The 25,867-nt window shown below is 42.7% G+C and overlaps 4 protein-coding genes across 4 annotated transcripts; all 4 read left to right on the forward strand.

Moving 5' to 3' along the window:
• Positions 1–4,151: 4,151 nt before the first annotated feature.
• Positions 4,152–5,345, forward strand: LOC311057257 (lamin-B3-like; the record flags this gene model as incomplete). Its single annotated transcript, XM_084074208.1, has 1 exon — positions 4,152–5,345. The coding sequence occupies one exon, from the start codon at positions 4,152–4,154 to the stop codon at positions 5,343–5,345; it is 1,194 nt and encodes a 397-aa protein (XP_083930334.1).
• A 2,517-nt stretch (positions 5,346–7,862) lies between these two features.
• On the forward strand, positions 7,863–9,485 carry LOC311057258 (lamin-B3-like; the record flags this gene model as incomplete). Its single annotated transcript, XM_084074209.1, has 1 exon — positions 7,863–9,485. One exon carries the CDS (start codon positions 7,863–7,865, stop codon positions 9,483–9,485), a length of 1,623 nt encoding a protein of 540 aa, XP_083930335.1.
• A 5,117-nt stretch (positions 9,486–14,602) lies between these two features.
• On the forward strand, positions 14,603–15,925 carry LOC311057043 (26S proteasome regulatory subunit 4-like; the record flags this gene model as incomplete). Its single annotated transcript, XM_084073930.1, has 1 exon — positions 14,603–15,925. The coding sequence occupies one exon, from the start codon at positions 14,603–14,605 to the stop codon at positions 15,923–15,925; it is 1,323 nt and encodes a 440-aa protein (XP_083930056.1).
• Positions 15,926–17,411: 1,486 nt separating this feature from the next.
• LOC311057260 (nuclear receptor-binding protein-like) lies at positions 17,412–19,037 on the forward strand (the record flags this gene model as incomplete). The annotated part of the gene is made up of 1 exon (XM_084074211.1): positions 17,412–19,037. One exon carries the CDS (start codon positions 17,412–17,414, stop codon positions 19,035–19,037), a length of 1,626 nt encoding a protein of 541 aa, XP_083930337.1.
• Between the last annotated feature and the right edge of the window lie 6,830 nt (positions 19,038–25,867).

The raw sequence follows: 25,867 nt of genomic DNA on the forward strand, positions 1-25,867 counted from the left end.
CAACATAAATATGGTAAAATACATTCTGAAAATGTTATATAGATTGCTAACTAGAAAGGGGGAGCTCCGCAGAACACACATCTCCACCTGGCTGGGCTGCCTAGCCAGGGCTGTGTGAGTCAAGGTTTGTATCCGTCAGGACCCGAGGAAGCTGCAAGGGGAAGTATCATTTACAAAATACTGTATGGTGCAACGTTTTGATTTGTGGTCTCCCCTATGGGCAGAAGTGAAAGTGTATTTGGAGGTTTGCTCCCTAGAGGCCTTTCAACATACGATTCCAGTTAGAAATTGCTCTTGGCTCTGGGTTGATTAATATTTGGGACTGATTTGGGGTTCATTTCTGGCATTCTTTTGTTAAATAGACCCCTCCCGCAAACTTTGGAAGGCAATTATAGCGACTGGAATATGACATATCTTAACAACATCTGACAACATAGTAGTAGCAAAACGTTTTCATTGTACGACCTACGGTTCAATAGTTACTGTATAGGCCAAAACATAAAGCAGACTGGTATAGCACCACCATCAGGGCAATTTGAAACATTTGGAGTGCAGTGTCTTCCTTGGCCTACTGGCAGTGAGTGTGCACGAAACGTTTGACACGTTTGGTCAAAATTTGTGTCGAACCAGAAACAGGAATGTGTCAAAGGTTGTGTCAAACAAATGTCTCAATAGAAGAGCAGAGAGACAAAGTTATATTGTCTTAACATACTCTATTGTTAAGGATGTCTGAACACCTAAAGTTAGTTATATGTATTTCATTTAGAGAACTCTTACTTTATGTGTGCTTCTGTATCTATTAGTTTAACCAGTTTTGTAGTTAAGGCCTCTAACTTAGACAGCTGAAGTTCACTACCATGTGTTGTTCTTGTTGTCAATAACAGATGGATGTGTTAGCTTTTATGACCATGTGAGGAAGCTTTGATGTCAAGAACAGAGTGTAGCTCATAGCCTATTAAACTGTAGTCAGACATGGCATACGTTGGGTCCTGTCTGACCGTTCCATTACATCGTATTCTACATGTAAGTCTGGCTCCAAACTCGAGTACTAAAACGTCTTGTCTTTTCCTTATCGTGTTCTTATGTTTTCTGAGTACCCCAATACAGAATCTCTTTGACACTACCATACAGATTGTAAAAAATATAATTTTATTCACACAAAAATAAATATTAAATATGAAATATTACAGCTTTAAGTAAATGTTTTTAGTATCTGTACTTTACTTGAGTATTTGTGTTTTTGGATACTTATGACTTTCACTCCACTCAAAGACAAATATTGTACTTTCAACTCCACTACATTTCTAGGAAGGCAATAGTACATTAACCACTTCAGCCGTATTTCAAATATATAGTGAAAATAGCCGATCTACAAGCTTACAACTGGTTGTAGCTGCTTGTAGTTTGGCTATTTTCACTATTATTGATATTTGTTGAAAATTCTGGAAAATCTTAAAAATGTCACTTGTAGTGGAGTAATATTTGACTAGGAGTATCTGACTCAAGTACTAGGGCTATACTTTGTCCACTACTGCATGGTGTCATATTTACCAACCCGCGGTAGTACAATATAGAAATACCACAGTGTAAGTAACATTTAGTTACTTACTGAATTACATTAAATATTCATATAAAATAGAAGTATAAGTGAGGGTGTGTGCTGTAGGAAGAAATAAATCAGTCCAACATGTTTTGGGTTATCCTCATAACTTGATTTGCCGTTCAAATACTGTCCATTCAAAACATCCCACACAATTCTTCCTCTCTCACTCTTCTGTCTCTAATGCCCCCTACGCTGTCGCTGCATGACTTTCAAGTCATCAGATAGTTGTAAGATCACTGTGCAGTTCACACTACACAACTCTCTTTCTTGAAATCGGATGTCTTAAGTTGTTTGGTTTCCAGACTGCATGATTGATCGGCGACAGGGGATCACACACTACAAGATTTCACCAGGATGCGATATACAGATGCAATATAGACTTGAAATAGTATTCTTATTGCGTATTGTCACTTTCATGTTTGTTTCCCCCTGTATGAGAGCAACTGTGGTACACAATTTCTAATCTCACTGCTTCTATTCTAGATAGATAGATAGATAGATGGATAGCTGGATGGCTGGATAGCTGGATGGATGGATAGATGGATGGATGGATGGATGGATGGATGATAGATTAGATTAGATAGATAGATAGATAGATAGATAGATAGATATTCATAGATGCACTTAGGCATAGTAGCCTGGTAAACCCTCCCTCCAGAAATCTAGTTTACCAGGCTAGGCCTATAGTACACCTTTCAGCACAATGGATCGATTGTACATTGGTACGACAATGATGCTAAAGGATAACCCAAAGAGCCCTAAGGGCTTGTTTACATTGTGGTCCTATATATTCAATTCATCAAGTAATGTTGGTTACAATGAGTGGAAACTGCGTTGATCACAGTGTGGGGGCAAGACAAAAAGTATTCCAATCATGGCAAACATTGTGTAGGCTACTACCAGAGTTAGCAATTTAAGGAATGATCCGCCTCACAGAACCTGCAAACCATATTGGCAAAGGCTGCAACACGAGTTCTGCACAGGGCAGGTTCAGACATTTCCAGATACGCACACATTTATGACAACAGAATTTCCCCACAGGGATCAATAAAGGCCAATCTATATTTACATCTATCTATTAGACAGACAGCCGGACAGCCAGACAGCCGGACAGACAAGCAGCCAGCCAGCCAGGAAAAGTTGGGGTGGAGGTTCTTCCTTGGCCTACTTGGAGTATTGTTGCTGAATGGCACTTTGCAAAACAACACATTGCAAAATGACACGTTGCAAACCGTCACGTGCAACGTGACATGTTATCAGTGCAATAACCCGGCACACCGTGGTTGTGTTTTATATATATTTAGATATTGAACTTTTATTTTATAATGGAAGTCAATGGCAGCCGAAACGGGCTGAAACCTTGTCCAAATATAGAGTAATAATACTTCATAGACTGGCCACATGAAGCCTGAGATGTTTTTTGAATGATCTTGGCATCTGCCATCATATCATGTTGTAGCGTGCCATCTTGGCATAACTTCAACTTGTCATATCAAGTTTGCTATTAAGTTCGAGGTTGTACATAACTAATCCTAGTATCAGTTCTCCCCTTTCCTCTAGACTAGAGCCTGCATGTGTTTTGAGCTGCACAGAGCGCAGGCCCTCCGAGGTCACTGATTATCTCTCGAATAATACAATAACAGCTCATTGGATTTGACTTGACCATCTATGACAAAGCAACAACACCTCCTTAAGCGACGACTTGACTTGAAGAGCCATGGTCAATGTTCTGTTGTCCAAGACATTTGGACGCTGTTTGTCCAAACTGTCACATCATCACCTTGCCATCTTCCCTCTCAACCTATGAGCTGGCTCAACATGAAAAGCTGTCATCGTCAGAGCTGATGTGGGATAACAACTTCCTTTGTGTATAACTATTGTGATCATTGACTGTTTAGTCAGAGAGATATTTTGCTGCACGGTGCCTCGTGTATGGATTCTCCATCTTAATACAATGTCAACTTTTTAACTCAAGGCCTGTTTTATTCCGTCTCATTTTTTTTACTCTGGGTTTTCCGCTGTTTAACTAGAAAAATAGTTTTTATCAACATAGAGCAGGGTTTTCATTCCCTTATCATCTCTATCAGTGGGGTTAGGAGTCAAAAGGGAGGCAAATAATTCCATATTTGGACGTCGATATGATGTCACAGATATATGACATGTTTAAGTATTTCAGTTCGTGAACTCATTGTACAGGATAATACTGATTAGGCTCACAATGTTTCTTCAGGTACAGTATCAGTGTTTTTAAAGTATTTCAGTTTGTAAACTAGACAGCATAGGATAATACTGATTAATTTCAGCTCTTGTCTGCATAAACATTCTTTAGTCGTGTTTGTACACGCACTCTTGATTTTGACCTTGATTTGCTTATGCAATGAATATTGATTAAGTTGTTGTATTGCACCTATCTGTTTTTTTATACACAACAAGAATCTTCGAACATCTTTCTGCAGTGGACTCTAACTGTTGGTTTGGGTTGAGCAAAATACGAGCAAGGCCCTTTAGTTTGTGTAAAAGGCTTCAGGTGTAACAAGACATCATCAGCATGACTGTGTTTCCCACCAGCCCGACATGTGTCTCTCGGGTCCAGGAGGAAGAAGATCTACGGCACCTTAATGACCGCCTTTCAAACTACATCCAGCGAGTCATCAAGCTTGAGAATGAGAGATCATCCATGCATCGTCTCCTTGGCGAGAAAGAGGAGTCAAAGACCCGGGAGATGGAAAACATCCGGCGGCTTTATGAGGAGGAGTTGGCCGATGCCCGTAAATCATTAGACGAACTAGGTAACGAGACAGCCCGTTTGCAGATCGATTATGGAAATCTCTCAGAGGAGCATAGGAAACTTACATCCAGGAACCATAAGAAAGAGAGTGACCTCGCCCAAGCAGCGACTCACTGGAGGAACCTGGAGGCAGGCCTCAACTCAAAGGAATCTGAATTCAACAGTCAGCTGACGAAGAACAGGAGATTGACCGGTGATGTTACCGACCTCCGTGCTCAGCTGGAACATTTGGAAGCTATACTGGTGGACACCAAGACCCAGCTGAACTCTGAGATACTGAGGAAAGTGAATATGGAGAACCAGACGCAAACACTCAGACAGCAACTTGACTTTCAGAGGAATATCAGTGAGCAGGAGATTTACAAGATCCGGAGCAAGCATGACAGTCTGGTGGAGATGGATTCAACGAGGCGGAGAGAGTTTGAGAATAAACTGTCTGAGGCCATGCAAGAGCTCCACCAGGAGCATGGTGTACAGATCCATCAGTACAAAGAAGAACTGGGGCGCAACTTCAAAGCCAAGTTAGAGAATGCCCAGCAGACTGCATCAAGGATGATTCTTTCTGTCAATGCTACCAATGATGAGTTAAATGCGACCAAAGTCCGTGTGGAGAACCTAAACTCACAGCTACAGCTGTACCAGAAAGAGAAAGGGACACTGGAGTGCCAGATTCAGGAACTAGAGAGGACCTTGGACAGGAAGCGGGACATGTGGCAACAGAGACTGAGTCAGAAGGAGCAGGAGATGGATAAATTGCAGAGCCTAATGTTCAACCACCAGGAGGACTATGACAACCTGCTGGACGTCAAGATGGCCTTGGACACCGAGATCAATGAATACAGAAATATATTGGAAGGAGAAGAGCAGAGAATACGGCATTCACCCAGCCCCACTCAGCACACGACTGTGTCACAGACACAGAAAGGACGACGTAGAAAGAAAAGGAGACGGTGAAGTGGTGCTAAAGGTCCAAAGAGTGGGTGAATAAGCCTATCTATGAAGTCATGAATTATTTTTGCAATAATGCCATTTCAAATTCAATATTAAACAGTATGGGGGATACAGAATTCTAAACTGTGATGTGAGTACCTTTACACATTTAATAGATAATAATAGAACTTGAAGGTCAGCATTGTACAAGAGAGTACGAAATGTGCAGCAGTGTGCACTATTTGAGAAATATCTTGTCTTCCTTTTCAGGGGACATACACATCACACTTTTCTGAACGGGTACAGGCGAATAGCATCATTTCTCGTACAGCCTTAGACAAAAATGCAGTTGCATGACATCTTTAGAAAAGCACCTTTCATTTCTTACCAGCCAAACAGCATTTCATTTTCAAGACAATCAGTTATGAACCGCAACTGCAGTATTGAAAAGATTGAAAAGACCTTCAAGTACCTCAAGATGTGCTATGACTATTGCATGTACTTGCTTTTTCCCCCTTTATTATCCATATTTTTCTCCAATATGCTTATTTCATTTTACTTATGCTTCTACAATGCTGAGGAACCAAAACCAACTAATTTTACTCATGTGTACTCATATAAGATGTAACAATAAAAAAAATAAAGAATCTTGGGTCTTTGTCCTTTTAGAAAATAGCTGTTGAAGATGTTAAAATATGGACACATGTTGAATCAGTAACTGATACAGAGTAAACAGGTAATGGATGGAGCAAGTCAGAGAGAAACGTTTTATAAAGAAGTGTTCACAGTATTCAGTCTCAAGGCACTTTTATAAGCAGGAAGCATGTAAACAATTCTTATTTTTGTTGGGTTCCACACCACTAGACGCTTTGCCCAGCTTTCTATGACGCATCTCTGTAGGAAGTGAGCTGTTTAGAAGAGGGTCTCCCATGCAGCTGAAGTGCTTGTATTTCAGCATGTATTTCAGAAACACTATGGGATACTTCCAAGACTCTTGAACAATAAAGCAGAGGACACATTTGAATCAATGCAAAGACATCTGCATTTGCGGGAAAAATGGAAAGGAATATCATCCCCAAAATCAATCTTTACGGCATGCATGGCCTCGAGGCGAATGGTCTACAAATGAGTCTGTCTGTGTGTTTGACCTAGTCTCGTAAACCACTACTCAGAACAGCGCCAAATATTTGCCTTATCGTGGTTACAAAGGGCTGAGCCATTTACAAAAGGCTAATCTTTTTTATTTCTTCATATGTTTTGTTTCAGATTAGATTAGATTGGATTAGTGGATCCAAGGGGCTGAGCCATCTAAAAAGGGTCTGTGTCCGGGGCTAATATTTTGTATTCTTTTCAACAAGTTTTGTTTTAGATTGGATTAGATTAGATTAGATTAGATGACCTTTATTGTCCACAAGGGAAATTCATTTTGCTCTGGTCAGTATACAGACAAAAGGCGATAAATACATATTAGGAGCCTGGTCTGGGCGCCATTCTTTTCCAGGTCTTACCAGCTTTTAGCTATATTTAAGTGTAGCCCAGCTGTCCAGTACTTGTAGTGCTTTCTAGCCTGTTATTGTGAACCTTCATGTAGTAACAACAGCAGCCTTTTCCATTGTTTTTTGTTAGTTCTTTCGTTGTGAACATTATCATGGACCATCCGTCTCCTCCTTGTCTCTCCAGTACTCGGGATCCTCTCACCTGGGTCGTCGCAGCCAGCAGAGCCCTCAGTCCGCTCCTACTCCAACCCTCTCCAGCTTCCTTGAGCACAAAGACTTTATTTAGTGGCACCTATTTTTCCCTCCCTGTATTAATTTGTGGCAGTCCCTTTTTTGTGGCTCCTCTATTTTGTTCAGTTAAACCGACCCTCTTGGATTAACCATCTATTCGCCTCCTCCTTGCTGTGCGCCTGCGTCACACACAAAGCTAACAGTTCACATATTGTGAATATCTTTTTTTACAGCACATGGCTCGTTAGGAGGCAGAGACGTCTAGAAGAGGGTCTGTCTGTGAGTCTGCCTGTCCAGGGCTAATCACACAAACCACTGGACCCGATCACTGCCACATTTCTTGTGCACTCTGCCAGAATGGTCCAGCTCCTTCCTACGTTCCCCTAGAAGCTTCATTCAAACCTTACATTGTTCGGCTTTGGGAATTGCTGTGACTTAGAAACGTTTTGATATGTTGATACTTAATTTTTTTATACGTCACTTTAATTTACTGACAGTCAATTGAGAAGAAAATAACTACATATTTGGACATCGATATGACGACACAGCGATATGACGTTTTTCAAGTATTTCAGTTCGCAAACTCATTGCACAGGATAATATTGAATCATTTCAGCTACGTGTGTGCATAAACAAATCTTTGCTTATGCAATGAATATCGATTTACTTGTATTGTATCCTGTTTAAGTTTACCGTGTGTTTCCTATACAGGACTCTGTGAACGTTTTGCTGCAGTGGGCTGGAACAGTCGTTTTGGGTTGAGAAACCGAGCACAGCCCTTTAGTTTGGTTGTGCTAAAGACATCATCATCAGCATGGCTACCAGCCCCACACAAGTCCAGGAGAAAGATGAGCTACGGCATCTCAATGATCGCCTCGCTAATTACATCCAGCGAGTCATGAAGCTGGAGAACGAGAGATCGTCCCTGCACCTTCTCCTTGGTGAGAAAGAGGAGTCAACGACCCTGGAGATGGACAACATCCGGGGGCTCTACGAGGAGGAGTTAGCCGATGCGCGGAAATCAATGGACGAACTATCTAGCGAGAGGGCCCGTTTGCAATTTGACTATGGAAATCTCTCAGAGGAGCACGCAAAACTTACAGCCAGGAACCAGAAGAAAGAGAGTGACCTTGCTTATGCAGTGTCTCAGTGGAGGAACCTGGAGGCAGCCCTCAACTCAAAGGAAGCTGATTACAGCAACCAGTTGGCAAAGAACAGGAAATTGACTAGTGATGTTACTGAACTCCACACTCAGATAGAACAGACTGAGACTGTGCTGGCAGACACCAAGAACCAGCTGAACACTGAGATGGTGAGTAAAGTGGAAATGGATAACCAGATGCAGACACTTAAGCAGCAGCTTGACTTCCAGAAGAAAATTAGTGAGCAGGAGGTACACGCCCTCCGGAGCCAGCATGAAAGTCTGATGGAGATGGATTCAGGAAGGCGGAGAGAGTTTGAGAGTAAACTGGCTGAGGCCATGCATGAGCTCCGCCAGGAGCATGATTTACGGATTCAGCAGTACAAAGAAGAACTGGGGCGCAACTTCAGTGCCAAGCTAGAGAATACCCAGCAGACTGCATTGAGACAGAGCGATGCTGACTCTGCCACCAAAGATGAGTTAAATGCAACCAAAGTCCGTATGGACACCCTCACCTCACAGCTGCAGCAGTACCAGAAAGAGAAAGGAACACTGGAGAGCCGGGTTCGAGAACTAGATAGGACCATGGACATGGAGCGAGAAAGGTTCCAGCAGAGACTGAGTCAGAAGGAGCAGGAGATGCTGAACATACAAGGCCAGCTGCGCAGCCACCTGGATGAATATCAAAGCCTGCTGGACATCAAGCTGGGCTTGGACATGGAGATCAAATCCTATAGAAAGATGTTGGAAGGAGAAGAGCAGAGATTGCAGATGTCACCAAGCATCTCTCAGCATGCGCCTGTGTCACAGCTACATTCGCAAGGTGTACGTAGGATGAAGCGGAAGAGAATGAAGAACGAGGATGATCCTTGGAGCACACCGGCCTACGTGAGGCCCTCCACGCATTTGACAGCTCACGGTCCCGTGAGCATAGCAGAAATTGATGTAGGGGGCAACTATGTCATACTGAAGAACAACTCTGAGGAAGAGCAGAATCTTGGGGGCTGGGTGGTTAAAAGGACTCACCCTGACTTAGCAGATGTTTCCTTCCACATCCCTCCTTCCTGTTTCCTGCAAGCGGGACAGACGCTCACTATCTGGGCAGCGGGTGCAGAAATGGAGGCCGACCCTGAGAACTTAGTCATGCAGGGCATCGAGAGCTGGGGCCCAGTTACAGACGTGAGGGTTGTCCTCCTCAGCCCTAACCATGAGGAGACAGCAGAACGTAGGGTGACATTCAAGGAGGAAACTGATGACGAGGAGTGGAAGGAAAGTAATAAGTGCACTGTTATGTAACTCAACCCCCTTACACCTCCCACTGAACACATACCTGAACAACCAGGCACTGAGTGGTATGGTATTTTGCAACTCTCTGGATTACATCACTGTCTTATCATACACTTACTACATTTGGCTCGCTGATAAACTGACTCAATGTATGTTATTTAATATTTTTGTTAATGCATTACCATAGACCTACCGTCCCCCCAGAGTACAATATGAAGTACTTTGTTGATATGGAAGTGCTTCTATCGACTAAACATACATGTCCGTGTATGCAGGTGGTGACGCAATTAATTCAATCTTTACTTTAGTGTTACAAGCTCCGTGCTCTTTTTTTCAATAGCAGGTTTACCATTTCTCACAGACACACACACAGCGACCAACACAATGCACACATGGCAAGTGGAGTTGATGCATATTGCGACATAGAACCTGTGAACCACAACCAGTCGGTGTCCTTGTTGGCTTTTTAACTTATTTATATTGCTACACTAGCTATGCCCTAGACAATAAAGGCTTTTTAAAGATATATCCATAGCTCGTTAGTAAGTGTGTGCTTGAAGTGAGCCGAAGGGCTTCCATTTGTTCTGGAATCTGATTATTGACTTTGTGATCACCTCACTGGACAGGAATTGTTACCTCTTGAACTTTAGAGCACCCAGTATTTCTGTTCTTAGAACCTGCTGAGCTTTCACAAACACTGTAAAGACTATTCCTGCACTATCTGCACTGTACTGTTCTCGGGACATAGACCTATTGTACATTTTCACGTTTTATATGAAGTTATCCTTAGGTAGGGAGGTATTTTTTAACAGTGAGAGCACAAATCTTCAGTTTGTAGCTAGTTGCCTACAGTTATTTATTCTACTAAGCCTACGGTATATATTTTAATTGCACATACATTTCTTCACTTTGAAGTTTTTATTTCGCACTTGCTTTGGCAATGTAAATGTATGTTTTCCCTGAAATTGAAATTGCCCCTGTAACCTTGACATTAGACATAAACTGGTGGGACTGTATGTGAGAATGCAGCTGTCCAACTCAGTAGGACCTGACATGCAATGGACTTAGAGTTACATCTGTGCAATGTCTGATTGAAGATGTTTCTATTGTTGAGGAGAGAATAGCCACCCGACGTTCTTGAAACGAGTTCTATCGATGGCTCATAAGCGAAACAGTGCTAAAACACAAACCGTGCCTAATTTCTACTGGAGTAATGTAGATAACGAGATTAATTCCGAAATTAAAATCCTTACACTGTACAGAGACCGATGTTATTTGTCCACCTTGGAGGACTGCTCGTTTTGATGACAATTAGGTTGTAGCCCGTTGTCAATATTAGCCTACTAAGGTAGGAAAAAGGTGTTTGTTTCTTTGTCTTTTAACAATGTTTTGCGTGTTTCAGATGAACACAATTCATGTCTTTATTTTTATGAATAAAACATAGCCCTAACTCCCTGTTATGTGTGGCTGGGTAAAGCCCTGAATATGCCCTTGTGACATCCATTGAGGGTGTGGTCTTTCTCTTTCCCTCTCTCCTTTTACCTGGTCTAGGAATGGAACCCCTGGCCAATTAGCCATCAGGTTAAAAGGAGAGCGAAGAACTACAAGGGTACACACTCTTTCTTTGTATTAACCTCCTTTACTTTTCCTCAACATACTTTCATTATATTTTGTTAATTTAATTCCGAGTGGCAGTTCTCGGTTGTCTAGTTTTCTGTTTGTTTTGTTTGGCTAGGGGGGATAGCTGGGTCCGACGGCCCAATGTGTGGTTGGCCCAGTAGTTTCCCCATCTTTTGTTTCTTTTGGCCGAGATCTCCATCAACTTTTGGTTTGGGTTTTTTACTTCACACATTGAGTATGTTGGTCCTTTTCTTTAAATTAACTCAGTTTGGTTGCATCTCCAGTTGTGACGTCCCTTTTTATGTGCTGTGTTCACCTTTGAGCCTTGTTTGATTTGAGAGGCAGTAACATATGGGGGGCTTGTCAAACTGGCCAACACGTCACATTCATTTGTTGTTGTTTTTTTCTTTGACTGAATGACCCCATTGTGCTCCCGTTATCAACCAAGGAGAAGGGGAGCACTGCAGGGGGGGATGGGACACACAAGCCAACAAACAGCAGCTTCCTGTTTTTTTTCTTTTCTTTCAATTTTAACCACCTTTTTGTTGAGTCTTGTTATTTTAGTTCTGGGTGGGAGATCTCCGTAGTCTAGTTATTTTAGGTAGGTTAGAGTTCTAGTTTTGGGTAGGTTAGGGGAAGAGCTGAGTCCGATGTCCCATTCGACGACTCTCTTACCCAGCTCTTAACCACTTTAACCCCAGCATGCCTATGGGGGGAACAAAAATAACAGATAATCAGTTAATTTTGGCAAAGACATTTTGCGTGTACAGGTAAAACAGGGGTCAGAGTACAGTGCTAACTCAAGTCTGTTTCACTAAGATAAGAGGATCTTTTTCTTTTGGCTGGGATCTCCTACAACTTTTGTTTTTTAGTTTTTTTTCCCACACTTGTAGATTCTTTTGTCACCCCCAAAATTACTTTTTTTCTATCAATTCCTGACCCTGTGAAGCCTTGAATTAATGGAGGATTTTTGTTTGTTGCATTCACAGTGAACGAAGAATCCAAAAACAGAATAGTTGATGATGAATTGAAGAAAATAGGGACATTCTGGGGGGCAGGGGCTCAAGCAAAAAGGGCCATTCTCCCCACCGGCTATTCCCACCCTGATATCACCACACAGCCACCATCCATAATCACACACTGTTCATGACATGGGACCTATTTTACCTTTCACAATAAGGAATGTTGAGATTCTAGATCAACAGCACTTCCTAATATCCTGTTTACATGTTGTGTTTAATGGAGAACAGTAACTGAATTACATTTAGATTTTACTACCATCACACTGAGAGAAACATACACACAATTTGTCTTCTTATTCTTTTGATTAATCACTTCCAATTTTTCTATGTGTTTATCCTGTAGCCTGTACAAGTTCTCTCCCCCGATTAGATGACGTTGGTATCCTGGTACTAGTAGGCCTACTAATGTATACTGTTTACTAAATAAAGAGCTGAAGCGACGGGAAGACCCCTGTCACTGAACACTCTATAGCAACGATTGTTTTAGAATAACTTGAATATAGAGTTATTTAACCATGTTTTTGCTATTTAGCCAACTTCTGCGCTAGTCATGGATTGGCCATAACAAACACCATGTTAGAGCATAAGGATATACCAGAGCACCTAGGCTTCAACACTTGGGTGAAGAGAGGGGCAGAAGTGTCTACTGATCACCACCTGGTGGTGATCAGTAGACCCTTCTGCCTCTCTCTGAGGTCAGGTGGCAGGGGAAGCCTCGGGACAGGCCTGGTAACCCAAATGTGTGGTTTGATTGATGTACTTTATTTAGTAAGACATGAGAACAACAGTACATGGAAGTACAAATTCACAATACAAGGTCTACTAAACTGGAAGACTCATAAAAGCACTGAGCTTGTTTCAAATGAGTTCCCCGATGGTGCAGGTGGATTGGTTCACAGACAAGTGTGAAGCGGCTGGGATGAGGATCAGCATCTCTAAATCTGAGGCCATGGTTCTCAGCAGGAAACCGGTGGATTGTCCACTCCAGGATTGAGTCCTTACCTCAAGTGAATGGAGTTCATGTATATGGTGAATAATGAACTTTGCATTATTCCATTTGTAGTGAGACATTACCGTGTCACCATTTATTAATTCAGGACATTCTGCTCAACATTGTAAATAATAGACTTGACACCCTACATGTATAACTTATATAACTTATACAATATATTACAAATCGATGATGTCACAATGATGATATCAGTCTCCATATTTGGGTTAGGTTTCAGCCTGATCCGAGGCCATTGACTTCCATCATGAAATGTACGTTAAAATATCTATAAAAAAGTATAAAACATGATTATGTGTAAAATAATTTGTGGAGGTACTAAGTTAGCCTACTGGTAGTGTGCACAAGATATTTGGCATTGATTGGACCAGCATGATATAGACACACAGATAGACCCTCTCATAGATGATTAAAGTCTTTTAGAGACACCCTGTAAATATGCAGGATATTCCATCCATTTTAAAATCTTAAAACCTTTTAAAATCAGTACCAGTCTACCAGTCTATATGTGGTATATAGTGTAGCTAAACTATCGTTCACTTTGTGATAGAAGCACCAGATTTGGCAGATGTGCAGAGATATTGGGAACAAAACTGGATATCGGGGCATCGCAAATGTTTTTTTCAAAATGGCCACCAGCGGCTGAAATATTGCAGGAAGGTAAAGTGTGTGAGTGTGAAGGTGTGAGTGTGTGTGTGTGTGTGTGTGTGTGTGTGTGTGTGTGTGTGTGTGTGTGTGTGTGTGTGTGTGTGTGTGTGTGTGTGTGTGTGTGTGTGTGTGCTGTGTGTGTGTTAACGATTAACGATATATAAAAAATATTTGAATATTTAATTATATTATATACTATATTGCATAAATACTATTTGTTTGCGGTTTTAAAAATGTTTAGGACACGGAATCAAATGTTTTATGTTCATGATTCACCAGGACCCTGGGTGGCTTGGTTCCAGGCTTAAAATAATGTATATCAATATTTTCGGAAATCTCTATGGGAAAAATGTATAGGTTTTCTATCTGTGGCAGTGGCGCCACAAAATGGCCGCCACTGCTTTGCCCGTCATATTGTCATATTGATGACATTCAGTCTTGCCCAAATATGAAGCTCCGCCCCGGCTCCAGTCTGGCCTCCAAGTACGCCTCTAGACTGACAATATAGCCTGGATCTGGGATCATAAATTCATAAAAATAACAGTTGTCGCTGATGGATTTGAAAAGAAAACGAAAGTACCGGTTATATGACATCAGTCATCTCCATATATGGGCATATTTGGGACTGCGGCCTGGAGATAACAAAGATTAGAACTGTTGCTATGGACTACGACAAAACTGATGTTGAGCTCATAGTGACATAATCATTCAACGAAATAGCCTATATATAACCAGTGTCGATGGTGCTAGCAGAGTTGTTGAAAGGTGTGTAGTAAGTACATGGTGAGATAGAGAGGAGACAAGAAGACTAGAGAAAACAAGTAACAATGGGGCAAGGTCAGAGTGGAAGTCACTCTCCAGGAGGCGGCAAAAAGGATGACAAAGACAAGAAAAAGAAGTATGAACCTCCAATCCCCACCAGAGTTGGCAAGAAGAAGAAGAGGACCAAGGGTCCGGATGCTGCAAGGAAGCTTCCATTAGTAACCCCTCACACACAGTGCCGTCTGAAGCTCCTGAAGCAGGAGCGCACCAAGGACTACCTGTTAATGGAGGAAGAGTTCATCAGGAACCAAGAGCAAATGAAACCCCTGGAGGAGAAACAGGAGGAGGAGAGGTCCAAGGTTGATGACCTGCGGGGAACCCCCATGTCAGTGGGGACTCTGGAGGAAATCATTGATGACAACCACGCTATAGTCTCTACCTCGGTGGGGTCGCAGCACTACGTTAGCATCTTGTCCTTCGTGGATAAGGACCTGTTGGAGCCCGGCTGCTCTGTCCTGCTCAACCACAAGGTACATGCTGTGATCGGGGTGCTAATGGATGACACAGACCCCCTGGTGACAGTGATGAAAGTGGAGAAGGCCCCGCAAGAAACCTATGCCGACATCGGAGGACTGGATAATCAGATCCAGGAGATCAAAGAGTCGGTTGAGCTGCCCCTCACACATCCGGAGTATTATGAGGAGATGGGCATTAAGCCACCAAAAGGAGTCATCCTATATGGTCCACCTGGCACAGGTAAGACCCTGATAGCCAAGGCGGTAGCGAACCAGACATCAGCAACCTTCCTGCGGGTGGTGGGCTCAGAACTGATCCAGAAATACCTCGGAGACGGGCCCAAGTTGGTGCGAGAGCTCTTCAGGGTGGCGGAGGAACACGCCCCTTCCATCGTTTTCATTGACGAGATCGATGCCATCGGGACTAAAAGGTATGACTCCAACTCTGGTGGTGAGAGGGAGATCCAGAGGACCATGCTGGAGCTGCTCAACCAGCTGGACGGCTTTGACTCACGGGGGGACGTCAAGGTCATCATGGCCACCAACCGGATAGAGACCCTGGACCCAGCCCTCATCAGACCAGGAAGAATTGACCGTAAGATTGAGTTCCCCCTGCCGGATGAGAAGACCAAAAGGAGGATTTTCCAGATCCACACCAGCCGCATGACGGTGGCTGATGACGTTATCCTCGATGACCTCATCCTGGCCAAGGACGACCTATCAGGAGCGGATATTAAGGCCATCTGCACAGAGGCAGGTCTAATGGCACTGCGAGAACGCCGGATGAAGGTCACCAACGAGGATTTCAAGAAATCCAAAGAGAATGTCCTGTACAAGAAACAGGAGGGCACACCAGAGGGACTATACCTCTAACCTTGCAGGTCACACCTCATTACCCTCCTTAGGGCACCCACAATTGCATTGTAGAAGAGTGTAAAAGAGGAGGCAGCAGTTGCATAGGATATCTCATGATATTTCGTTTTTTTGTCCATGTTGTTTGGCTTATACGGGAGATCATGAAGAAACAACCCAGGTCCCTGAGAGTGCGGCAGGGAAGAGGCACTGGTGTCTGGCTTTATCAGTGGGATCATCAGAGGCATTTTCACCAAACCCATACAAAATGTGCTCAGAAGGAGGGTGAGGAGGGTTAAGTCTATTAGCTCTATTGTTAACTTCTCCACAAAGAGCTGGCTGAATAACAGCTGGACCTTACTTATAATTATCAATCACTTGAGTTGTAACAGCATCCACCCATTATAGTTATAATATAGGAAATTGTATAAATGTATAATTGATTTTATTTTGGCACTCTATTTACACACATTTGTGACAATGGGGAAAAAAATGTGTCTGTGATGTTCAATATCCATTGTATATCAGTGTACCTGTCAAAATGAATAAATACATTATTATTTAAAAAAACATGTACAAATATATGTTAATGTATATTTTTGACAATATACTTTTAAATCAATGAGAAATCATTCGTTGATAATGATGATGTAGCTTCCTTGTGCTGTGATGAGTGGATTTGTCAGTGTCTATTGTTGCTGGTGACGATGCCACTGTACATTACTGAAGCCTGATTCTAGAACCAACCACATATCTTACCACAGTTGAGAACAGGAGGTTGAGATGGTACTGGAGTAGCATGATTGTGTCTTCGCTGGTGCCAGCCGCACCATCTATTGTTGGGTGCATTTCTCCTCAAAGTGTGCATGTGGCATAAGGAGCACCACAGTGGCCGGCTGACTGCAGGTTATTGGGGTTGATGTTGCACCTCTTTAATGTCCCTTTCAGCTGGTCTTTATACCGAAGCTTTGGACCGCCAGGCTTTCTGCTGGCTGACCACAAAGCACCTGACGGGGCAAATAGCAGCCTAGCAGCCATGTATGCGGGTGACATGGACTGCAACCGGAGTTGGTGAACACCGTCCACCCAGGTGATGCTATGGATGCATTGGAGTTCTCTGTTGTTATGTTGCATGCACGCATGTACGCGCACACACACACACACACAAATAACACAAATGCGCGCATATAGTTCAAGATCTCTGGTCAGTTTATGCCAACATATGGCCACATCCGACGTTACAGTACACTGTTCCTTTAGGCCTATATATGGACATGTCTGACATCATCAATACAATTTCAGGAATCTGTGTGTCTGTGTCCCTTCATGCTCATATGGAGATGCCTGGCGTCATAGTCATAGTGTTGACGTCATCATTGGCCTACAAGTACTCTGTCAAAAGGTACTGACGTCACTAGGACGGAAGAGACGAGTGGGTTAACAACTCAGAGAAGTAGCAGGCCCACAGAACAACAGGAAGGACATACACACAAGATTTATAAGTCATATGTCAGAAGGAGAGGGCAAGTCACCTCCAGGTGCGGAGGCGAACACCGCAGAGGTGACTGCAGGCCCTGTAACTGGTAATGGCATTAACACCCAGCAGGGGACAGCGGGGAGTGCATCTGTGTCTTCACCCTTGTCCACCACGCCTCCCTCTCCTCCTCCTGATGGCGCGGCGACAGAGGATGATGAGGATGAGAGTGATGATGAGTCGGATATTCTGGAGGAGAGTCCCTGTGGCCGCTGGCAGAAACGTAGAGAGGAGGTGACTCAGCGTAACGTCCCAGGTATAGATGCAGCCTATCTGGCCATGGACACAGAGGAAGGGGTGGAGGTGGTCTGGAATGAAGTCATGTTCTCAGAGAGAAAGAATTTCAAACTACAGGAGGATAAGGTGAGGGCAGTGTTTGACAACCTGATCCAGTTGGACCATCTGAACATTGTCAAGTTCCACAAGTACTGGGCCGACGTCAAGGATACCCGAGCTCGGGTGATTTTCATCACTGAGTACATGTCATCAGGAAGTTTGAAGCAGTTTCTGAAGAAGACAAAAATGAATCACAAGAGAATGAATGAAAAGTCATGGAAGAGATGGTGTAACCAGATCCTCTCTGCTCTCAGCTACCTCCACTCCTGTGACCCTCCCATCATCCACGGTAACCTGACCTGTGACACAATTTTCATCCAACACAACGGACTCATTAAGATCGGCTCAGTTGCTCCTGACACCATTAACAACCATGTGAAAACATGTAGAGAAGAACAGAAGAACCTGCACTTCTTTGCTCCAGAATATAGTGAGGTTGCTGATGTGACTACAGCTGTGGACATCTACTCCTTTGGCATGTGTGCCTTAGAGATGGCGCTCCTAGAGATCCAGGGTAATGGAGAGTCCTCCTTTGTTTCCCAGGATGCCATCAACAACGCCATTCAGTCACTAGAGGACCCCCTGCAGAGGGACTTCATCCAGGAATGTTTGAAGAGTGATCCTATCAGGAGGCCTACAGCCAGAGAACTGCTGTTCAACCAGTCTCTGTTTGAAGTTCCTCAGCTGAAACTACTGGCTGCACACTGTACTGTTAGCCACCAACACATGATACCTGAGAACGCCTTGGAGGAAATCACAAAGAACATGGATCCCGACCTCGTCATCGCTGAGATCAAAGGGAAGGCGCAGCTCAAACTCTCTCAGTTCCCTGCCTCGGAACTGATTAAATTCCTGGAGGATGTGAGGAATGGTATCTATCCTCTGACAGCGTTTGGTCTGGCCCGCCCTCGGCAGCCTCAACAGGAAACGGTCAAGTCTCCTATTGCCACCCCCTCTATCAAATCACCCACACCTGAAACCGTAGAACAGGAGACCCGCAAAGTGGTTAATATGCAGTGTAACATTGAGCCTGTGGAGGAAGGAGCCAAATATCATTTGACCTTACTGTTGCAACTGGAAGACAAGCTGAACAGACATCTAAGCTGTGATCTGTTACCAAATGAAAATGTTCATGATCTGGCTGCTGAGCTGGTACAAATGGGCTTCATCAGTGAGGCGGACCAGAGCAGAGTAGCCTCTGTGCTAGCGGACGCTTTCACCAACAGGAACAGTTCCCCCAGTCCTGTTACTGTGTCTTCATAGGAGTTGGTGCTGTTACCGAGTCTTCTTACAAGTAATCGCTGTCACTCTGTCTTCATCCGAGTCAGTGATATTAACATCCTCACAAGGACATCTTGTCATAATGTCTCAGGCAACCCTGTTACTATTTCTACTGCATTTTCATGTTTTCATTTTTTTTCTGGGCTAAGATGAATCTGCCAGCAGATTAGGCTTGGACATAACAAGCCTTGGAGGTGAAAACATGGAGGTGTCACAAGAAACATTGAAGCTCATTCACAAGCCATACACCAGTGTTTGTGAATTCATAATCAGCGCATTCCTTGTGCATTCTGCCAGCAGGCCAAGGAACCCAATTCCCGAAGTATTTTAAAATCAGTTAATTTCAACTTTTTTTTTGGTGTGAATTCATACTCAGATCTCACATCAATGTCACAAGGTCTAGTATATCCATTACATAGGCCATCGATTAAATCGTTGTTCCAGGGCATGACCCCAATGTCAATACATTCTTTAAATTTCAATAGGTGTCTATCATCACTCTGCATGTTCAACATACATAAATAGAGGGCTGAACATGCCTACAAGCATGTGTAGCACTCTGGACGTGATATTTAAAGCACTCCACTGCTCAAAAAGGTTTATGTCACGGCCCCCTAGGGTAACAGGTCCAGGAGAAGTGGATATGCTCAGATAGGGAGCGAGGACAGGATACTTGGTCAAATTAAAAATACAGATTTTCATAATTAAACTTTAACTTTAAATGACATAGACACAGTAATAGTAATAATTATAAAACAAAACAACAACAAAAGTGTGCTCCTCAGAGGCCCGGGTGCCTACCCAGGACTATGTCGGTCGTAGAGTGCAGCCATCAGGACACAAAGCTGCGGGTGAAAGACGGTGCAAATGTTTGTGATGCCATATGGGCAGAAGTGAAAGCACTTTTGGAGGTGCAGGTATGTATAGCATTTTTTGTAAGAAATAGCCTCTGCCCACACATTTGTGAAGGAAATTGCAGGCAGTGTATCATGGACTAACCCTATTTGACAGTCATTGTCACATGACAAAAAAATTAAAAGTATAGTAAAAAGAAAGCACAGCTCCCTCATGCATTAGAAGGACATGTTCAGTCACCAGAACCAGGGACGTGTGTTTTCAATGAGTCTAACATGATTAAGATGGAGTTTGAAGTTCAATGGGCTTATATAGGAGGGGCGTGTCTGATCTACTGAATATCAAATACCTAAATATTGAATCAAGCATCTTAAAAACTATCTGAAGTGCACACAAAAGCCAGAGTTAAAATGACCCCAGAAATGTTTTAAAGTGATATAATACGTACTGTATATAATATACAGTACATAATACACCAGGCAGAAATGTAAATAATAGCAGCCCCAAGTATTGGATAGATACTGTATGGGGACTGCTATCGTTTAAATCCCTAATCGAAACAAGGAATTAACTTCATAAATCAGCGTCCTTTAACTTAAGAGTAAAGGATGCCCTTTCCCCCCCATTAACCTGTGCCTTCATACTTGCGTACAAACCCAAAACGTTGTCATCACATGTCCAAGACAGACAGAAACATGGAGTGATTGCAATCTTCTGAGCGCACCTTTCTAGTTACATTTAGTCCAAATTGTAATCGCATGTGAGACAAAACCATGGATGTTTAAAAATGTATAGATAAAATGATGTCCTTGTGCATTCCCTTAAGGCTTATAGGATATAAAATAACTATACAATAATGTGTACTGTATGATATGGACTGGGAGAGGAAGCTTTCCCTAATGAGCCTCATTCATTGCAAGCTAGTTAAAATACTAATGACCAACACAAAGTGCATGTGTGTGTGTGTGTGTGTGTGTGTGTGTGTGTGTGTGTGTGTGTGTGTGTGTGTGTGTGTGTGTGTGTGTGTGTGTGTGTGTGTGTGTGTGTGTGTGTGTGTGTGTGTGTGTGTGTGTGACAGCTGAAGGCCTCTGGTTGGTCAAATGAAAGACTTAACAAGGCATGGCAAAATGTGCCAGCGAGACTAGGAAACCAGTGTTTTTTGCCTGACCTTGTGTTTGTTAGCAGTGTAATTCTCTAGCATTTGGGCTAGCTTTAGACTCTGCAGTACATCAGTGGCTATATGGCTTATATGTTCTGGTTTGGGTAAGACATTCTTTTTAGGAGATTTGTAATTGGCTTCCATTTAGTGCTGCTCTTGTCTGAATGAACTATGCTCTGGCCTCCCACAGCTTGCCCTTTCTTCTTTCTGTGTGGTCAACTAGTATAAGGTCTGCTGACCTTCCTGATGGTAAGAATAATTTCTCTAATACGGAGAGTTCAAAAATGACAATCATTTGTATCTGTATGTTGTGTCCCTTACTATGCATGTCCATATAGGAGTGCTTGACATGGAGTGTCACGACCGATACCTTTCGATGGCTGTTGACCTTTCCTTTACTGGAAATGAGCTTCGTTTTGAGGCTGTCGGTAGGTTTCATACATCTTCTGTTCCTATGATAACTAGTCATGTTTTGGAGGCTGTTCCCGTCTGTGAGCCCTGTTGTGTAACCAGTGTGAAATGATGGATGTTCTTCCTAGACAGTAAGGGTGTGTACCCCATCACTGAGCAGTATGAAGCGTCGTGTGGCTACAGTATCAACATTCTCCCAGTACTGGGTCAAGCTGAAATCCGAGCCTCCTACTTCTCGTGTCATGCTGAAAAAGTATGATGAAAATTACACACACACACACACACACACACACACACACACACACACACACACACACACACACACACACACACACACACACACACACACACTCCTGCAAATACAAATGGGTATTCATTCATCCTACTGTTTTTTTTTTTTTTTTTAAGGATAGTAACACGTTTGTGTTCAACTTTAATCTGATTGCCCCGCATGAAGGAAAGGAGCTCACCTACACATTGAACAAGACCTGTTCTCCCTTGCTTCCCTGGTCTCCCAGAGAGGTTAGCTGTGAGCTCAACTACATGGAAGTAAGACTTCATAAGTTTGTGTCACTTTTTGCAAATGTGTCCCTGTACTATAGCAGCGGCCGTGTGTGTCCGAAGCTAATCTCACAAACCGCTGGTCCGATCAGTGCCACATTTCTTATGCATGCTGCCAGTACTATAGGCCACAGAAGTATACCTGTATTATTTCAGCTGAATCTCATACATGTTGCATCACTCACTGTTAATCACCTCATCACACTGTACTGATGAATATTAGCATGGTTGCTAAATCTGGTGTAGTTTACAGATTAGATCATTGGTTCTCAAAGAGGGGTCCGGGGACCCCCGGGGGGGGGGGGGGGGGGGTTACAATCATTGTAACCACTTTAACCATATGTTATACTTTGGCTATTCATAAATAGCAGATATACAAGCTCATAGCCACGCTATGAGCTTTAGATCTGATATTTTTGAAAAATCGTGAAAATATGTACAAATCTTTGAATATGTTCCGCAGCAATATATGTAACATTTTGGGTGTCCTTCACATGGAAAAGTTTCAGAACCACTGCATTAGATCTGCCATGTTTTAACCATTCTGTAGGTTAGGTTGCGGTTTCTCAACCTTTTTTTTAATGAATAAATAAAGGACACCCAGTTTGATTCAATTTGTATCTCCGGGACCCCAATCTACACTGTAAAATCCAGTGTTAATTTAACTCGGAGCATCTGTACACTTTTACAGACCCACAAGGGCCCGTTTGCTTCCTAACTAACAATCATTTAGTTGGAGACCCCAGGGGGTCCCCAGACCACACGTTGAGGACCAGCTGTTTTTAAGCCATCGATTTAGTAAAGCCAAGAGTTTAGTTCCTCTTTTTATTTAACTCTACTGGTTGCTGGCTGCAGTGGAGGTGTTGACTTGTTGTGTTTACTCTAATAGATCTCTGTGAGGAATGATATGACCTGTCCATCAAAATCCAAGAAAGATGCCTGGAATGCTGTCCTAACTGCGGTGTGTTTGGAAGCGTCTGTTTGTCTATCAATAGACCTTTTTTTCACAGCAGCCATTCTGACATGAAATGGGGTAACACAGGTTATTGACTCTGGGTTGACTGTTCTTTCCTAGGCCTATGTTTCAGCAGCTTCAGATTGGCAGGTGATATTTCACAAGCAGGGGAAGCAGATTCCCATGACCATGGCTGAAGCTCGTAAGCAGGGCTACATGTTTGAAGTGACAGATGGAAGGCTTGTATTTCGTGCACCTTATGGACAACCTCACTCATTTACCACTACGGTAAGATGTTTCTGCTGCAACCTACAGTGTATATACTTAGTGAAAATAGTCTATCAACAAGCTCACAACGTGTCGCAAGTGTTGTGAGCTTGTGGATTAGGTTTGTTTTTTTCTGGTCCAGGGATGCCAGGGTTATATCAATTATCAAACATATCAGACAATCTACCTTTTATACTTTATTGCAGGTTCTTACTATTACATGTGATCCATTTAATCCATAATATCTTAACAAGTTTTCTTCACTTGATTTTTCATCCTGCATAACTTTTGTAGATTAAAAAAAAAAATGGGACTCATAAATACATGAAGTGTAAATGTAGGAGTATAACAGGAAAGCTATCCCTCCCCCTCTATTGTTATTAATTTATGTATTTAAAAAATATACATTCTTATTCATAATTTAATCCAGTCTGACCGATAAAACATGACTAGAAGAGAGGGGATATCAAAGATCATCCCCTCCAACAAATCCAACCCTGCTTTCAATTCCCAAACAACCCTTCTCCTGAGCAACTGCCACCCCATAATGTAATGTTTATACCAGTGCATACCTTGTAATGTAGGCTTCCCTCCATTTGGTCTCTCAGGTGGATGGTGTATCAGTGCAGGTGGTCCATGCAACGCTGTTCTCCAGACACAGCTGGGTTGTCCTCATGGTGGACCTAGCGGTTGCTTGCTCCATGTGTCAGTACTATTTCTCTGGTCTCTTTACACTTTTCCATTTAACCACTTAAACCCTACATACTGACCATGTACCAGGGTCCCCAGGGGTCTATACTTGAAATCTCTTCACCGAACATAGACAATCTACAAGCTCACAATGTGTTGCATGCTTGTAGATTTGCTATTTTGGCCCATTATGGACGCTAGGGTTTATATATGGTTAACTGTTCTACAGGCTCACGATGCGTCACGAGCTTGTAGATTATGTTTTTGCCAAATGTTCGCTTATTATCACATTCTCAGATGCAAGTGTTCATGTGTTTAACAGTTTAGGCTGTAATGCTGCCTTTAACCCATTAAAACTGGGAAAGCATCTGTCATTTTAGATTTTAGCGTTGGCTGTTCAAAAATGGCAGATATACAAGTTTTGCGTGTCCCCTCAAGCCATGCTGCGAGCTTCTGCTATTTTTTAACATTTTTGAAAAATCTTTAAAGTGTGAGAACTACTGATTTTAGAAGACATTTGTAGAATCGGCCTCAGGTCTTAATGGGTTTAATGTTGCTGCCCATATACAGATGAAGGGTCCTACATTGACGGCAATGTGGTGTGGCTTACACCTCTGCTGTTGTCACCTCTTGGATCTGGAATCTCTGGACTGAACGGCCAACAGCTCAGCATGTGGGTTAATGGCCAGCTCCTTGAGCCAACGATTGTGAAGGAGAGAGGCTACGTTGTGGAGGAAACCAACACTACGGTCCAGATTAGCATCCCATTTAATGCTGAAGGGGGACGCAGGAAGGTCAGAGGGTACACTTCACAGGGGTTCCCAATCCTTTCCATGCCAAGGACCCCCCCCCCCCCCCCCCCCCAAATGGCCCCATATTGTGAGATGGCTCACAACTCGTCATGTTGTGAGCTCGTAGATCAGCAATTCTTTGCCATTTTTGAAAATGGTTGACAATAATGACCTGCCCAAAATGGGGATATCAGGTTGAACATGTTTTAATTGGCACAATCTTAGGAATTGAATTTGAATTAAAAATGCTGTTTATCTTTCATGATGGTGCCCTTACAACCCCCACTTTACCATTTACAATAATCAACACATGAATCATCTGGATACTGAATCTTCTGGATACTTTAATGTGACTTTTAAATTCTGCTTACCTTTTTTAAACTTATGTGGATGTATCTTATTTACTAGAGCCTTGTGTCGGACAACCAGTACCATGAGTACTTCGTCTTCTACCTCTACTTTGAGCATCTCTTTGAAGATCAGGATTATGTAGAAAATAGACTCCGTCTATTGAGACCCCTGGCTACGCCTCTTCTATCTCAGCCTGCCTTCAGTGTTGATCGTAAGAAAGGGTCCATTCAGTATATCTGTCCTACTGTATGTAACTTCAGTGGTGTAAAGTAAGTACATTTACTTAAGTACAATTCTGAGGTACTTTTACTTTACTGCAGCATCCCCAATCAATACTTTAATTTTTATTCCCACTGCATCTCTGAGGAGAATATTGTACTTTTACTCCACTACAATTATTTGATATCTTTAGTTACTTTGCAGATACATTATTATATTAAAAAACATACATTACAACCACTTCAGCCCTATTTTATACATGAGCTATTTGAAAATAGCCGATCTACAAGCTCACAACGCGTCGCGACGTGTTGTGAGCTTGTAGATCTGCTATTGTCAAACATTTTAGTACTTTTACTTTTGGTACTTTAAGTATATTTTGATGCCAATACCTTTGTACTTTAACTCGAGTAACAATCCGAGTGGTCTTCATTTCAGGGACCGTTCTTGAAGACGGCATATTCACAGTGTACCTGGGTGCTTTCCCTGAGGATGTGGAGTTGGTCTCTGTGACGCTGAATGAACATCACTTCACTATGCCATTGCACTTCAT

This window comes from Gymnoscopelus microlampas (genome assembly GCF_963454915.1).
Source record: "Gymnoscopelus microlampas genome assembly, chromosome: 12".
NCBI classification, from domain to species: Eukaryota; Metazoa; Chordata; class Actinopteri; order Myctophiformes; family Myctophidae; genus Gymnoscopelus; species Gymnoscopelus microlampas.